This window comes from Xenopus laevis, chromosome 7L (genome assembly GCF_017654675.1).
Source record: "Xenopus laevis strain J_2021 chromosome 7L, Xenopus_laevis_v10.1, whole genome shotgun sequence".
NCBI classification, from domain to species: domain Eukaryota; kingdom Metazoa; phylum Chordata; class Amphibia; order Anura; family Pipidae; genus Xenopus; species Xenopus laevis.
This window is the reverse complement of record NC_054383.1, coordinates 12,903,538-12,918,881: the sequence shown is the minus strand read 5'-3', so window position 1 is coordinate 12,918,881 and position 15,344 is coordinate 12,903,538. Positions and strand designations below refer to the sequence as shown.

At 39.5% G+C, this 15,344-nt stretch overlaps 1 protein-coding gene across 1 annotated transcript in view; it reads right to left on the bottom strand.

Moving 5' to 3' along the window:
- Positions 1 to 12,983, bottom strand: part of reep3.L (receptor accessory protein 3 L homeolog) — a 106,755-nt gene extending 93,772 nt beyond the window's left edge. Inside the window, 1 exon segment of the mRNA NM_001090209.1 lies at positions 12,769 to 12,983. Within this exon segment, the coding sequence (NP_001083678.1) occupies positions 12,769 to 12,800 (32 nt within the window). The 5' untranslated portion in view covers positions 12,801 to 12,983.
- Positions 12,984 to 15,344: the final 2,361 nt, after the last annotated feature.

Genomic DNA, 15,344 nt, shown 5'->3' with positions numbered 1-15,344 from the left:
GATGGCTTGTGGGTCACATTGAATAACATGTCCAAGCAGGTAAAAAATGGGGTTGTTGATAGGGGTTTCAGTGCACAGGACTCTAATGTAAGGTTAGGTTTCTCTAGAGAGTGTACTGGAAACATGCTGGAAACACATATACAGGTATAGGGCCTGTAATCCAGACTGCTCGGGACCTGGAGTTTTGCAGATAATGGATGGATCTTTCTGTAATTTGGATCTTCGTACCTAAAATATACTAGAGAATCATGTAGACATGAAATAAACCCAAAAGGCTGGTTTTGCTTCCAATAAGGATTCATTATATCTAAGTTGGGATCAAGTACAAGCTACTGTTTTATTATTACAGAGAAAAAGGAATATTATTTTAAAAATGTTGGATTATTTTGATAAAATGGAGTCTATGGGAGACCGTTCTGTAATTCTAAGATTCTGAAATAACAGGATTCCGGATAATTGATCCTATACCTGTTCCACCTTGTTTTAACTGTCTACGCACCCATGTCACAACCTAATGATTGCTAAGCCGTACCTGTACCCAGTTTGTTGTAATGGCATTCTAAACAAATAGGAGGCCTGAAGAACGTGATAAGAAATATTACAACTGGGACAAGAAACAACGGCTACTTAGGCAAAGGCTGAGCTAAAGTATTCATACCTCAATATTTGAATTATATGCTGTATATATATATATATATATATATATATATATATATATATATATATATATATATATATATATATATATATATATATATATATATATATATATATATATATATATATATATATATTGAATAAAATAGCCCTCTTGTAAAATATAAGCATATTATAAGTTACCGAGGAGTTCCATGACTCCGTTACATGACTCCGGTGACTTCTAATATCCTCATATTTTGCAATAGGGGGTACTTTATTTATTATAATACACAAGTTTCAGTGAGTCATGTGATATATATATTCTATATATATATATATATATATATATATATATATATATATATATATATATATATATATATATATATATATATATATATATATATATAATGTGATATATATATTCAAGTAAGTGGTACCTTTTTAAAATGTAAAAAATTTATTAGAATGATTAAAAAAAGGCCAACATTTCGGTCTCCTCCTCAGACCTTTATCATATATATTCATATATGTATATCTATATATATATAAATATATATCTATATCTATCTATCTATCTATATATATATGAATTAGGGCTTATATGAACAGTAAACCTGTACACATAACTCCCAGGTCTATTTTGGTCAGTACAAGTGAAACCATATTTCTAAAAAAAACAATAACAAAAATAAATGAACTTTGGGATACAGTCAGCTTGCTCCACTGGATGCTAAGTGACAGTAGACACTACAACAGTGATCCCCAAACAGTAGCTCGTGAGCAACATGTTGCTCTCCAACCCCTTGGATGTTGCTCTCAGGGTCCTCAAAGCAGGTGCTAATTTTTGAATTCCAAGCGTGAAAGCAAGTTTTAATTGAATAAAAACTAAGTATAGTGCCAAGTAGAGCCTCCTGTAGGCTGCCAGTCCACATAGGGGCTACCAAATAGCCAATCACAGCCCTTATTTGGCATTAAAAGGGACTTTTTCATGTTTGTGTTGCTCCCCAACTATATTTATATTTGAATGTGGCTTACGGGTAAAAAAGGTTGGGGACCCCTGCACTACAAGGATCACTAAAGACACAGGCCATTATTAGAAATTAAAAGAAAGCACTTTATAGGAAGTACAGGGGTCCCAATCAGAGATAGATAGATAGATAGATAGATAGATAGATAGATAGATAGATAGATAGATAGATAGATGGTACAGAAGGCAGTCAAGCAATTAATCAAAGCTGCCAAAGGTCAGGCCGGAAAACAGGAGGTCAGTGTAGACAATGGGACAACTACACAATTCTGTAGGTTTATCTACTAGAGGAGGAAATCAATCAGGGTTATAGGGAAGGGTGAAGCCAAACAGCAAGGTGTGCGGATGGAGATAAGGAAGTAGCAAACATCCCGATCATAATGGCAGGAATCCATCTTTAAACTGACATTATAACAGGAAGTAGGAAGAGTGCGATTATTATAATTATTATTATATACATGGGACATATTAAGCAGAACCTGCAGCTTTCCGCATTATATTTATAACAGAGAAAAGATAATAAAAAATTGTATATTTAAATAGGACTCCTTAGGAAATTCTCCATTAAAAAAAATGCTTTACCTTACTTAAAGGCATGGTTCACCTTTACGATAACTTTTAGTATGTTATAGAATAGCAAATTCTAAGCAACATTTTAATTGGTCTTTTCTTCTTTGAATTGTTTGCCCTGTTCTTCTGACTCTCTCCAGCTTTTAAATGGGGGTCACTGACCCTATCTTAAAACAAATGCGCTGTAAGGCTACAACTGTATTTTTATTGCTGCTTTTAACTACACATCTTTCTATTCAGGCCTCTCCTATTCCAGTCTCTTATTCAAATCAGTGTATGGTTGCTAGGGTAATTTGGACCCTAGCAACCAGATTGTGAAACTGTAAACCGGAGAGCTGCTGAATGAAAAGCTAAAATCACTATAAAAAAAACCACAAATAAATTAAAAATGAAAAACAATTGCGAATTGTCTCAAAATATAACTCTCTGCATCATACTAAAAGTTAATTCAAAGATGAACAACCTCATTAAAGGGCACACGCTCAGAAGATTTGGAGCATACTGCACATGGGCAGGGCAGCAATAACCCAACTCAACTATTAGCCGGTACTTAAACTGCCCGCTTTAAAGTTGGTTGCTCTGCAAAACAGACACGGGCACCTTGACCACACCTGTTCTCCACTTGGGTGCAGTGGCATTAGCCTTAGGCAGACTTAAGGTTATTCAGAGTATGTAGTGTAGCTGGCTACATGTAATGTGTAATATTAGATAAAGTGCTATAATCTTGGGGGGGACTGATTTATTTTACTTGCAGAGTTCGGGTAACGTTTTATTACTGTGCAGAGAAGTCTATTTCCAAGACTGCCTCTACTTCCTTCCTGGTGAAAAAACAGCAGTTCTGCCCTGCTTTATGGTAGTTCTACCTTGCTTTATGGCATTTATTCAACAAATGCATATATCGTAAAAATAAATTCTTACAAGACACAGAGCAAGGTCAATGTCTTCTTATTTTTGAAAGGCTTCCTTCCATTAGGGGCACTGCTGCCTGCGGCTGAAGAGCAGAAGAGACCAGAAGGCAACAGAACACTGACCCAACACAACAGAAATAGCAGCAGTATTAGGACCAGCAGGAGACCCATCAGAACCCACAGGTTCCCCGTTAAGAAGGTCTTCTTAACTCAGGGTGAAGATACTTCAGTCCATTCCTCTCTATGTGGAAGTTATGGAACTTTTGGAGTGAGAATTCATTGTCGGAGTCATCTGCAGGGCTGCGAACTCTGCGTGAGACCGCCATCTTGGATCCCTGTTGAGATTGTTCGCTCTCCGAGGAAACAAAGTACTGCTTCACAATCTTTATCCTTGTCCATTTGTAACACATGCCAATGTTTTTTCAAAATATTGGTAATATTGGTTTTTGAGCTCTCCCTTTGTTGCACGCCCGATTTCCCAGCCTGTGGTGTCCATACCGCATCGACTAATCCCAGCTGAATTCAGCACGAACGAACCAGGAAGTGAAGCGGTAGACACTAACGCAGTGGAACACGAGGGAACGAATGAAATCCCAAGCAGGACTCCATTAAGAACGAGTGCCACATATACAGAAGGGACAGACAGATGAATCGTACTGCGAATCTATTCCTAACTTGCGACCGTGCCCAGAGGATTCTGTAATTATAAATCAAGCTGGGATCTAGTGCCGGTTTTACGATAACGCACATTGGTGTGTCTCTATGTCACTCTTATGTTTTTGAGGTTGCGCTAAAAGACGGTCGGATGAGGATCGTGAACTAATGCACTCACGCATTCGGAACTCTGCATAACTTAAAGACATTTAAGCCGTCTATGATTTATAGGGAGGCGATTTATAGGGAGGTACAATTTATTCTGTATAGGAAGCGCATACAATCTTTGACATATTTCTATAGGGGAGGAATCCCTCTGTTTTTGCGCATCCACTGTGCTATATTTGTGCAAGGTGTATATCAAATTATTTCATAAAGTTTAGGGATGCACCAAATCCACTATTTTGGATTCGGCCGAACCCCCAAATCCTTCTTGAAAGATTCGACCGAATCCTGCTGAAAAAGGACGAATCCCGAACCGAATCCTGGATTCTGTGCATCCCTAATAAAGTTATATAATAGTTACAAGAAGACTTATAACATAGAAACATCTATTAGCTCCATTATAGGACAGGATATAACAGGACTATTAAACCTTATCTAAACCCAGGGTATTTTATGCAATGAAGTTTTTTAGTTTCAAAATGAGAAATGTTACTATTTACATTAGCAACACAAGTAACGAGCTGATAACATAAGAGGGTATTATAATGAGAATATTCCATCAGGCAGTGTCACTGATTAATTGCAGATAAATAAAATATTATTCCTATAATCCTCTGTGTGACACAGGCTGCCTGCTTACGTTGCTAATGATAATGAACGTTCATTAGGCGAGTGTCCTCTCATATCCTGGGCTTGAAGAAACAGCACCCAGTCAAAGGAATGCTGGGAAGCACCCTCCCCTGGTAGGAACGCAGGCCTTCACTAATAGTGCGAGTTCAGGGACAGTTAAAGGAGTGGTGCACTTTCAAGCAACTAGTTGGTTTCAGATATATCACCAGAAATAACGACTTTTTCCAATTACTCTCTTTTTTCTATATGGCACCATTTTCCTAATATTTTTTTTATAGGTTTTGAATTATTTGCATTCTTCTTCTGAATCTTTTCCAGCTTTCAAATGGGGGTCACTGACCCCATCTAAAAAAACAAATGCTCTGTAAGGCTACACAGAAGCAACCTTTGAATTGGTCTTCATTTTTTTTTTTTATAAGTTTTCAATTATTTGCCTTCTTCTTCTGACTCTTTCTAGTTTACAAATAGGGGTCACTGACCCCATATACTCAAATGCATTGTAAGGCTACAAATGTATTGTTATTGCTACTTTTTATTAATCATCTTTCTTCTCAGGCCTCTCCTATTTATAATTCAGCCTCTTATTCAAAGCAACACATGGTTGCTAGGATCATTTGGACCCTAGCAACTAGATTGCTGATATTGGAAACTGGGGAGCTGAAATGTAAAAAGCTAAATAACGCAAAGACGACAAATAATAGAAAATTAAATAGATAGAATATTACTCTCTGCATCTTACTAAACTTCAATTTAAAGGTGAATGACCCCTTTAAAGGCTCACAGCCCTACAGCGATGTAGACATTGGCTGTGATTTAGAATCTCTGACCATAAAGGCAGAACCTCAGCCATAAAGCAAGACATAACTGCTGCTTTGCAAAATAAAGGGAAGAGACACCATTTGATTATACTTCCCTGAAAGAGCGTATTAAAGACCATAACATACATGAAATCTTTACATATTAAGCACTGCACATTGTTTTCTATTACATTTCCTTTTTAGAATTGTGCCCCTTTAGGGCTATTCCACACGGGGAGATAGCCTTGCGTTTGCGGTCGCGGCGACAAAGCGCCGCGCCAGTCGCCGCGACCGGCGCAGGCGACAGTTTTGTATGGGCGCCTATGTAAAAACGCCTGTGCTAACCACACGAGGCGATGCGCTTTTCAACAGTCGCCTGAAAATGCCTCGCCAGGCTTTCTCAGGCGACTGTTGAAAAGCGCATCGCCTCGTGTGGTTAGCACAGGCGTTTTTACATAGGCGCCCATACAAAACTGTCGCCTGCGCCGGTCGCGGCGACTGGCGCGGCGCTTTGTCGCCGCGACCGCAAACGCAGGGCTATCTCCCCGTGTGGACTAGCCCTTAAGAAGAGCATTCCCTGATCTTTGTTTTGCCTTCTATAAATCACTGGCCATGGCCAAGACATCCAGCAACTTGCAGAGATTAATGACCCTCTGTCTACTATGTCTAGAGCCGTCCTTTGCTTCCGGATGATGGATGCTACTGAACAAGTCCCTCGCTGATGCTTCCTTTTATAGCTCCCCTAACAGGTGTCATTTTAAAAAGATTATATGGCCTTTACTCTTGCAGCAAACTTGGGGCAATATGATAATAACCCCCACCCCACCAGCACCTGTCATTAGTGCCGACATGTAGTTCCTTCTTTTCTCTTTAGAATTAAAATTTACATCTAATGGAAAAACAAAATAAAATTCAATTTTCACCAATATTAATGGAGTTTTCTTAATATGTGAATCGTTTGAATTCTTTTGATTTTTCAGACAAAAACCTCCGAAAAAAAACTCGTGCCATGGGTCGGGGTATAATAAATCTCCAAAATTTTGAGGATTTTTTTTTTTTACCTGAAAAATGTGAGTTTTGACTAAAAAAAAAACTCAAGAGAGAAAGAGAGAGATGCCAATTTACAATTAAAATTTACATCTGATTCAAAAACAAAATAAAATTTGATTTTCACCATTATACAGTAGGTATTTCTGTTTCTAGAATGGATTAAACCATTTCAGTTAATCCCTGAAAGACAAGACTAACCACATCTCTGTCTGAATTAAAAGGAGTCGTTCACCTTCCAAACATTTTTTTCAGTTCAGTTGTTTTCAGATTGTTCCCGAGAAATAAAGACTTTTTTCAATGACTTTTCTTTATTTATTTTTTACTGTTTTTCCAAAATCTAAGTTTAAAGTTGAATGTTTGTGTCTCTGGTGTTTGAGTCTGGCAGCTCAGTAATTCAGGTGCAGATTCTGGACTGTTACAATTTTGCAACATTTAGTTGATCCATTTTCTCAACTATTGTATCAAGTCTAACAGCTGCCTGTAGTGAAACCCAGGGATTCTGCTCAGCAGGGACAAAGATAAGAAATGTATCAACTAAATGTATCAATTTAGAACAGTTTACTGGGTCGGCCACCCCCCTCTCAGAGCTGCTTTAGAAGGTCAAAAAAGACACTTTACACTTCAATATTAGAAAAACGGTGACACACAGAAAATAGAAAGTAATTGGAAAAGTCATTATTTTCTATCTGAAAACAACTAGTTGTTTGAAGGTGAACAACCCCTTTAAGAAATACTGAAGACAAAAAGATTTGGCTCAGAAGATATTCATTCTATTGCTTTTTATTTCATTTTTTTTTTTTTTTTACAATTTAAAAAAAAATGAGGTTTTAGAATTTAATTTGTTTAATTTTCTTTTCTCTAATATGAGCTTTGTAAAGCAGGTCACCGACTTCCTAATCAGTTACAGTTTTGCACATACAAGTTGATACAACATCAGAGGGATACCAGCAACTAATGTCTCTTTGCTCTTGAAATTGTAAGTGTTTAGCCAGCAGTTTGACTTACTGAGCTGCCACTAAGAAACACAGGAAAACATTTTAAAATGTAAATTAAAAAAAAGCAATTGAAAGCAAATTTAAAAAGTAATTTGTGTTATATTCAGGTAAATCAGGCCTAGTCGCCTATAGCAAACAATCAGCAGGCAGTATCTATATAAGGACAAGTATTCCACATTCCATTTGTCACCACTTTATGTTTGAGCCCATTCTCTATCTCAAGTACAAAGAGTATGTTCTAGTCCAATAGTCCTTCAATTAATCAGTAGTTTACTGTGTGACAGTATCAAATGGTTGAGCAAGACCACATCCACTGCCACCAAGGTCTAGGTTTCTGCTCAGCTTCTGGTCAGGCAGGATCTATTGCACATAAAGCCATGGCTCAACCTCACAGTCTTTTGATTTGAAATGTATCACAATTTTTTTTTTTGTTTTTTTTTTTTTAAATGTGTTTTTATTTAGTTTTCATAACAAATAAAATTAAAATAGACAAAAACAAGGAATTTGGAAATACATGTCATGAATGTAGCGAAGATCCATTGTCAGTATAGTTTAAACATACACAGTAATAGCGAGATTTACAAACATCGTCCAATTTTCACCAACAATCTGCCCATCCTTGTCACCCGTATACAGAATTAAAAGTAACTGATTAGTAGTACCTTGTACTTATCATCTGATTTATATGATGACACCTGGGGCGTGAATGTGGGTATTACAGTATTTTAACCCATAATATGCCTGCCAAAAGCTTTCTGCTACAGGAGTCAATCTAACCGTCTTATAGTTCCCTACCTAAGAATGTTTCCTTTTTAAAAAAAAATAATGGTACCATTTTGCCAATTCGCTCTCTTGGCACAATGCAAGATAGAAGTTTATCCTGTCTGGAGTGTGGGTGAAAGATGCCTTTAAACTGGGCATATAAAAAAATATCTGCTTGTTTTTGGATCTTTGTCTGATATGGTCACCCACTAGGCCATTGATTTGATCACAGTAAGGACGTATGAAGACCTCTAGTTTTGCATCTCCAAAACCAGCAGAAAATAACAATACCATAATGTGTCTTAACGAGGTACAGTTAGGCCAGTCTCTCTGGGCTTTAGGTTGCAGATTTCGGAGCGAGTGTTGAGAACAGCCCTGAGATCACATTGCAGTCAGTCTTTCCAGACTGAATATTTCATGTGATGCCGATTGAAAGTGAGAAGGGCCATGGCTTCTGCTCGCTTATCCAATACAGGTATAGGACCTGTTATCCAGAATGCCCAGTAGCCTGGAGGGAGCAAACCAAATTTCTTACTAGTCTCGCAGAAAAGCAAATTCTCCCGCACAACACGGATCACAGTGAAAGTGAAGTGTTGCCCTTCAACGTCATCGCTAGTCGCCCAGGGAATGCCAAGTATTGGTATCAACTGCCACCTCAGCACCCAAACCCTATCCTTATAATCAAGTCGCCCTGGTGCAGGAGTAGAATGAGAATAAGCCGTGCCGGTGCATTTTCTTAAAGAAAAAGGATGCCAGTCTGGTGTAAAAAATAAAGTATTTTAATCACTGAGGGGAGGGGCTAACAAACTGCCCCACCCCTCCACTGAATCTGCGATTCCTTCTCCTTTAACTCTACCATTATCTAAGTTTACAACCTCCTTGTGTTGCTATTTATGCACATTTTCCCTCGCAGCTTTAGAAATGCCTCTAAGCCTTATAAATACCCTGTTCTTTGCATGACAATTGACAATTGTCAACAGCAGCGCAGGAAACAGATACCTTGCACGCTTCTTTATAAATACACCTCTGTGGGTCTAGCCGATGGCCTACACGTCGGCTCTTGGTTTTTCAAAATATATTTTTAAATATTGTCTTTATACAGTATGGGATCTGTTATCTGGAAACCCGTTATCTGGAAACTCGTTATCATGAAAGTTCAGAATTACAGGAAGGCCATCTCCTATTATTGGCAAATAATTCTAATTTTTAAAAATGATTTCCTTTTTCCTCTGTAATAATAAAACAGTACCTTGTACTTGATCCAAACTAAGATATAATTAATCCTTATTGGAAACAAAACCAGCCTATTGGGTTTATTTAATGATTACATGATTGTCAAGTCAACTTAAGATATGAAGATCCAAATTATAAAAATATCCGTTATCCAGAAAACCCCAAGTCCCCAGCATTCTGGATACCAGATCCCATACCTGTACGGAGACAATCACAGTGTCGACGGAATTCCTGTAGTTCTGTTATCGCTACTAGCAGTTTATTACTTTGGGACACGCCCCGTTAATTAGTAATCTCATTATATGACCCATTTCTGTACAACTTGCATTTTTTAAATATGAATGTGCAACTGCTGTTTAACCCTGCCAGCAGCCACCATTCATCTGAATTGCATGAGGAAACGGAAGCTCTGTGACTGATACAAGGAGTAAAGAGCTTACAATCGGACTTCTGTGTAGTTAGCAGTTCATTTTTAGTATGTCATAGAATGGCCCCAACTATTCAATCGGTCTCCGTTATTTTTTTATATATAGTTTTTTTAATTATTTGCCTTTTCTCTTCTGACACTTTGCAACTTTCCCCAGCAGGCAAAAAAAAAAAAAAAAAAACTATTGCTCTGTGAGGCCACAGTTTTATTGTTACTTTTGATTCAAGTAACAATAAAGAATGGTTTGTTTAAATAGGACTTCTTAGGATATTATATCTCCATATTTCTCCGTTTTCAGCCTAAAAGAGAATGATGTGTTACCTTTTATTATGTATATAACTTTAGTAGAATGGCTGATTCTAAGCAACTTTTTAATTGTCTTCATTTTTTTCTTTTCAATAGTTTTTGAATTATTTGCCTTCTTCTTCTTCTAACCCTTTCCAGCTTACTAATAGGGGACAGTGACCCCATCTAGGCAAAAGCACTGTAAGTCTACAAATGCTCGGTCATTGCTATTTTTTGTTACTTGTCTTTCTATTTAGGCCTCATATTCCGGTCTCTCTTTCAAACAGCTGCCTGGTTGCTAGGTTAAATAAGACCCTAGCAACCAGCAAGTTGCTGAAATTCCAACTTGCAGAGCTGCTGCGCAAAAAGCTTAATGATTAAAAACGGCAAATAATAAAAATAAAGACCAATTGAAAACTGTCTCAGAATAGCATTTGCTACATCACACTGGAAGTTAAGTAAAAGGTGAACCCCTTTACAAAGCAGAATAATAAATATTCTGGGACACATAGATACTTTTGAACCAATGGCCAATCACCATGCTGCATTCATTCCCTACCTAGAACGCTCTGCCAAACTCAAAGGGGGTTATTTATTAAAATCTGAATGCCAAAAATCCGAAAGATGTGTTTTTTTTACTATAAAATCTGAATTTTTAATGAAAAAAAAAACGTGTTTTTTTTTGGTATTTATTATATCTCGGGATGAAAAAAGTCAGAATCCGAAAATCCGGCCCTGCCGAGGTTGCATATCAGTCAGTCAATGGAAGGAAGTCCCTTAGATATCTTGATCTGTGTTGGGTTTTCAGGCAAAAATCTGAAGTTTTCACTATTTTTTCAGGGTTTTTCCCGCACATAAAAATTTTCAGGAAAATGTATTGATAATAAGGGAAAAAAACCTGTGCAGATTTGGTCGGAGTAGTTTTCAGAAAATGAGATAAATTCAGACTTTGATAAATGGGCCTCCATGTGTCATAGACACGTCAAATAAACAGATGGAACATAGATCTGTCAGTATGTTCAGCAGCCATGAACTGCATTTCAACTGTGACCAAATAACCAGGATATAAAATGATTATTCAATATTTGACACTTCAGCAGGGGATGCTGGGACTTGTAGTTTAACAACAACTCGGAAGCCACAGGTTGAAGATCCCTGGAACACAAGTTTGGTATCCACACTCTGATAGGGACGCACATTCACGTTGCACAATGTGAGATATTCTACAACCTTTGTCCCACCACTCCAATAAATGCCACGGGATGAAGAGATAAGTGACCAATACAGATATTGGCATTACAGATAAATGCAACCTTTGCCCATCAGCCGCTGCCCCAACCCTATGTCCCGGGCAGGTAAAGCGAGAGTTGCGGTTCACCTGGGGCAGGGCTGGGGGACCACATCATTCACAGATAATCAACTTACAAACAAAGCTCAGGTTCAAGTTCAGCAAGAGCTGGAGGGCGGGATGATATTTTGGATGTAGAAACTTCAATATTTGCTAAAAATACTTACATACTTATCCTTTGCCCATTTTTCTACTTTCTTCCTCAGGGGCCCCTAAAATGCCGGGGACATGAGGAAAAGCCCCCCCTTGTCCCCAGTCACCATCACAGGATGAACAAGCTAGTCCTACATGCAGGGTTGCCAGGTTGGAGGTTTTCCAGCCAAATTGGGCAACTCATTTAAAGCCCAGGCGGGCTAGTACAAACTAGCCAAGGAACGGATTTGGGCCTTTGGCTAGTTTGTACTTTGGAAACCAGCCAAAGTTTTTTCTTGCCCTAATGTGCCAAACCTGCGTCTTCCCAATGCATGTTGGGTAATGTCGTTTTTGCTTAACAATTTGCCAAGTTTAATGTAAGACTACAATACCCAGCATGCAATGGGACTGGGAGTCACCAGATTTTGGGCTCTGTACCCCAGTCTCCTGTCACTCTTACGCATTCTTCAGTGACTTTCCTCAATTTCAGATAATTTTGGGGCTGGCTACCAAAATATCTAGAGGTTGACCTTTTTTACCAATAGTTATTGAAATTGTATATGAATTAGGGCCCCTATACCTCCTGGGCCCACTCTGTCGTTACACCGCTGGTAATGGGCGAATCTGTCCCATTTTGCTTCATGGGAGAATTTGAGAAACAGTGAAAATTTGAAAAAGGCGTATTTTCACATATATTAATTTTAGACTTTTCTCACTGCACTTATTGTGCTATTGTTGGGCTACTGCTGAAGAGCCTCTTGGCTGGACTTAGGCTGGTTTTGAAAATGAGAGCTGGTGACCCTGACTACATGGTCTGTACCACCTTCACCAGCACAGGGGCCACAACATCTGCTTCCTGCCTGCAGCACAGGGGCCACACGTAGAGACTAATGTGTCCTGTCCCTAGTCATTATTATACTGAGTACAGCCGGGTACACACACACGTCATCTGAAACCCACCTGACCCCTGGGGCCCAGCATAACCCCCCCCCCCCCCCCCCATTGAAATAAATGGCCCCTGCACAGCTGCACTCTTATTGGCCTCCCTGATGAATTGCTTGAGGTTCCCTAATGGACTGAACCACCACATTGAGATCAGGGAGGGTAGTAAGAGAATAATAGAGAGAGAGGGGGAATACTCACACCACGGCCTTGCAGATGATCCAGGACACCATCCTCCCCGATAATCTCCCCGCTGGGGCTCAATCTCCTCCGCTATCTCCGTCCCTTCCGAGATGTGCGTGTCCTTCCGCAGTCCCCTCCCCCTCCTCCCGTTACACTGATAGATCCGGTGTCTTCTCCTTACGTCACGGGCCCCGGATTCACGGGCTGAAAGGGAGAAGAATAAGAGAAAAAAAACAGCCAAAACCTGAGGAGAGGTTCCTGGCCACGCCCCTCTGCGTCCTTCTCTGCCGTCTGATTGGCTGGTTCCGGGTTTCCTGGCCCTCTGCCCTTCTGCTCGGGATGGGGAGGGAGCAGCTCAGTGTTGGGCAGAGGGAGAGTGTGGCACCAATGTTTCTTTATACACCGACAGTTACTGATATTTATATACTGATATTTATATATATATATATATATATATATATATATATATATATATATATATATATATATATATACACAGGTAAGGGAGCTTTCCTTCATTTGGATCGCCTTCCATACCTAAAATCTACTAGAAAATCATATAAACATGAAATAAACCCAATAGGCTGGTTTTGCTTCCAATAAGGATTAATTATATCTTAGTTGGGATCAAGTACAAGCTACTGTTTTATTATTGCACAGAAAAAGGGAATTATTTTTAAAAATTTTGATTATTTGGATAAAATGGAGTCTATGGGAGACGGTTTTCCGTAATTTCTGAGCTTTCCGGACAACGGGTACAGGTATAGGATCTGTTATCCAGAATGCTCGGGACCTGGGGCTTGCCGGATAACGGGTATTTCTGTAATTTGGATCTTCATACCTTAAGTCTACTAGAAAATCATGTAAACATTAAATAAAGCCAATAGGCTGATTTTGCTTCCAATAAGGATTAATTATATCTTAGTTGGGATCAAGTATAAGCGACTGTTTTATTATTACAGACAATAAAGAAATCTTTTATAAAAATCTGGAGTATTAGAATAAAATGAAGTCTATGGGAGACAGCCTTCCTGTAATTCGGAGCATGAATAACGGCTTTCCAGATAATGGATCAGTCTATTAGGTTTGGCTTCCATGCCATGCAGCATATCATTGGGCATTACTCTATGGATGTTCACCCGCAGCTGTTTCTACATAGCACGTAATACAAAACTAAATTGGGGTGCAGCAATTTATTAGGCACTCCCCCAACTGACCCGAAATAATGACGTCCTACCCCAGGCCAGCGCTCCTCTTCTTTAAAAGGTCCCGCAACCCAGGGTACAGTCATCAAGAGAACACTGTGGGTGCTCAAGTCCAAGCCATTGTTTTATTTTTACAGAGAAAAAGTAAATCATTTTTGAAAATTTAGATTATTTGGATAAAATGGAGTCTATGGGAGATGGCCTTAATTCCGTAATTCTGAGCTTTCTGGACAACGGGTTTCCGGATAACGGATCCCATACCCGTACAGGTACGGGACGTGTTATCCAGGATGCTCGGGACCTTTGGATCTTTGGATCTTCAAAAACATGAAAGAAAAAGGAAATTTTTTTATAAATTTTAATTTTTTGATTGAAATTAAGTCTATGGGAGACAGCCTTCCTGTAATTCAAATCTCTCTGCATAACGGGTTTCCAGATCAGGCCAATCCAACCACATGTGACGCCATTTTGGTGGAGGGGAGCGTGCCGGAGTGTATTTTTTTGCTTTGGATTTTGCTTGCTTTAAACACTCAGTGGTCTGCTTCCTCTATAGCTAAGTAGGCGGAAGGATGGGGGTCGGAGTGCGCCAGAGGCCTCCAAAGATTTTTTTGCAGGGGGGCCCAGCACACTGAAGACACTGATCGTGGTAGTGGGACAGGGGAGCACCTATATAAAATCAGGCCACTATCAATATATCAAATATTCTTGTTAACTGGGTACAGCTTCTACTTATATTTGCATTGAGTGGGGGCACCAGTCTGTCTGCTATTTGGGGCCCTGTCAGATAAGGAGATTAATCACTCCACAATGAGCAATTAATCTCCTCTGAATGCTTTTCCACCGGAAAAACATAGAAGCCTTTTCAGCTTTCTGAAGTTGCCCAAGGAAAAGGTCAGTCGAATAGCTGAAGTGACTCATATGTTTTCCCACCGGCTTTAATGTGTTTTCTGCCTTTAAAGAAGAACTAACCCACCGCAATAAGAAAAGCCCCATCTACTACACTAGATAGTCCCCCCTTCCTGGTACCTACCCACATAGTACATTATTTCCGAAAGTGCCGGGCACAGCATGCTCACTTATTTATGCAGAGTAGCGCAGCGGAGCTCAAGGGCACCATCTTCCAGGTCTTTGGTCTTCTTCGGTAAGGGAGAGCTGTATTTGGCGCATGCGCACAGGGGCGATCCTGGCCCCTCCACCGCCTGAGGCTGCTTGCTGTTGTTGCTGCCCCCTCCCCCATGCGCTCGCCTTTTTGCACCGGAGGGGGTCCGGTGGGTCCACAATGGCAAAGAGAGCCAGGACCAGTGTCGGACTGGCCCACAAGGATACCAGGAAAACTCCCGGGGATCCCAGGTCTCAGTGGGCCCTCATTCTGTTAAACATTTGGACTAT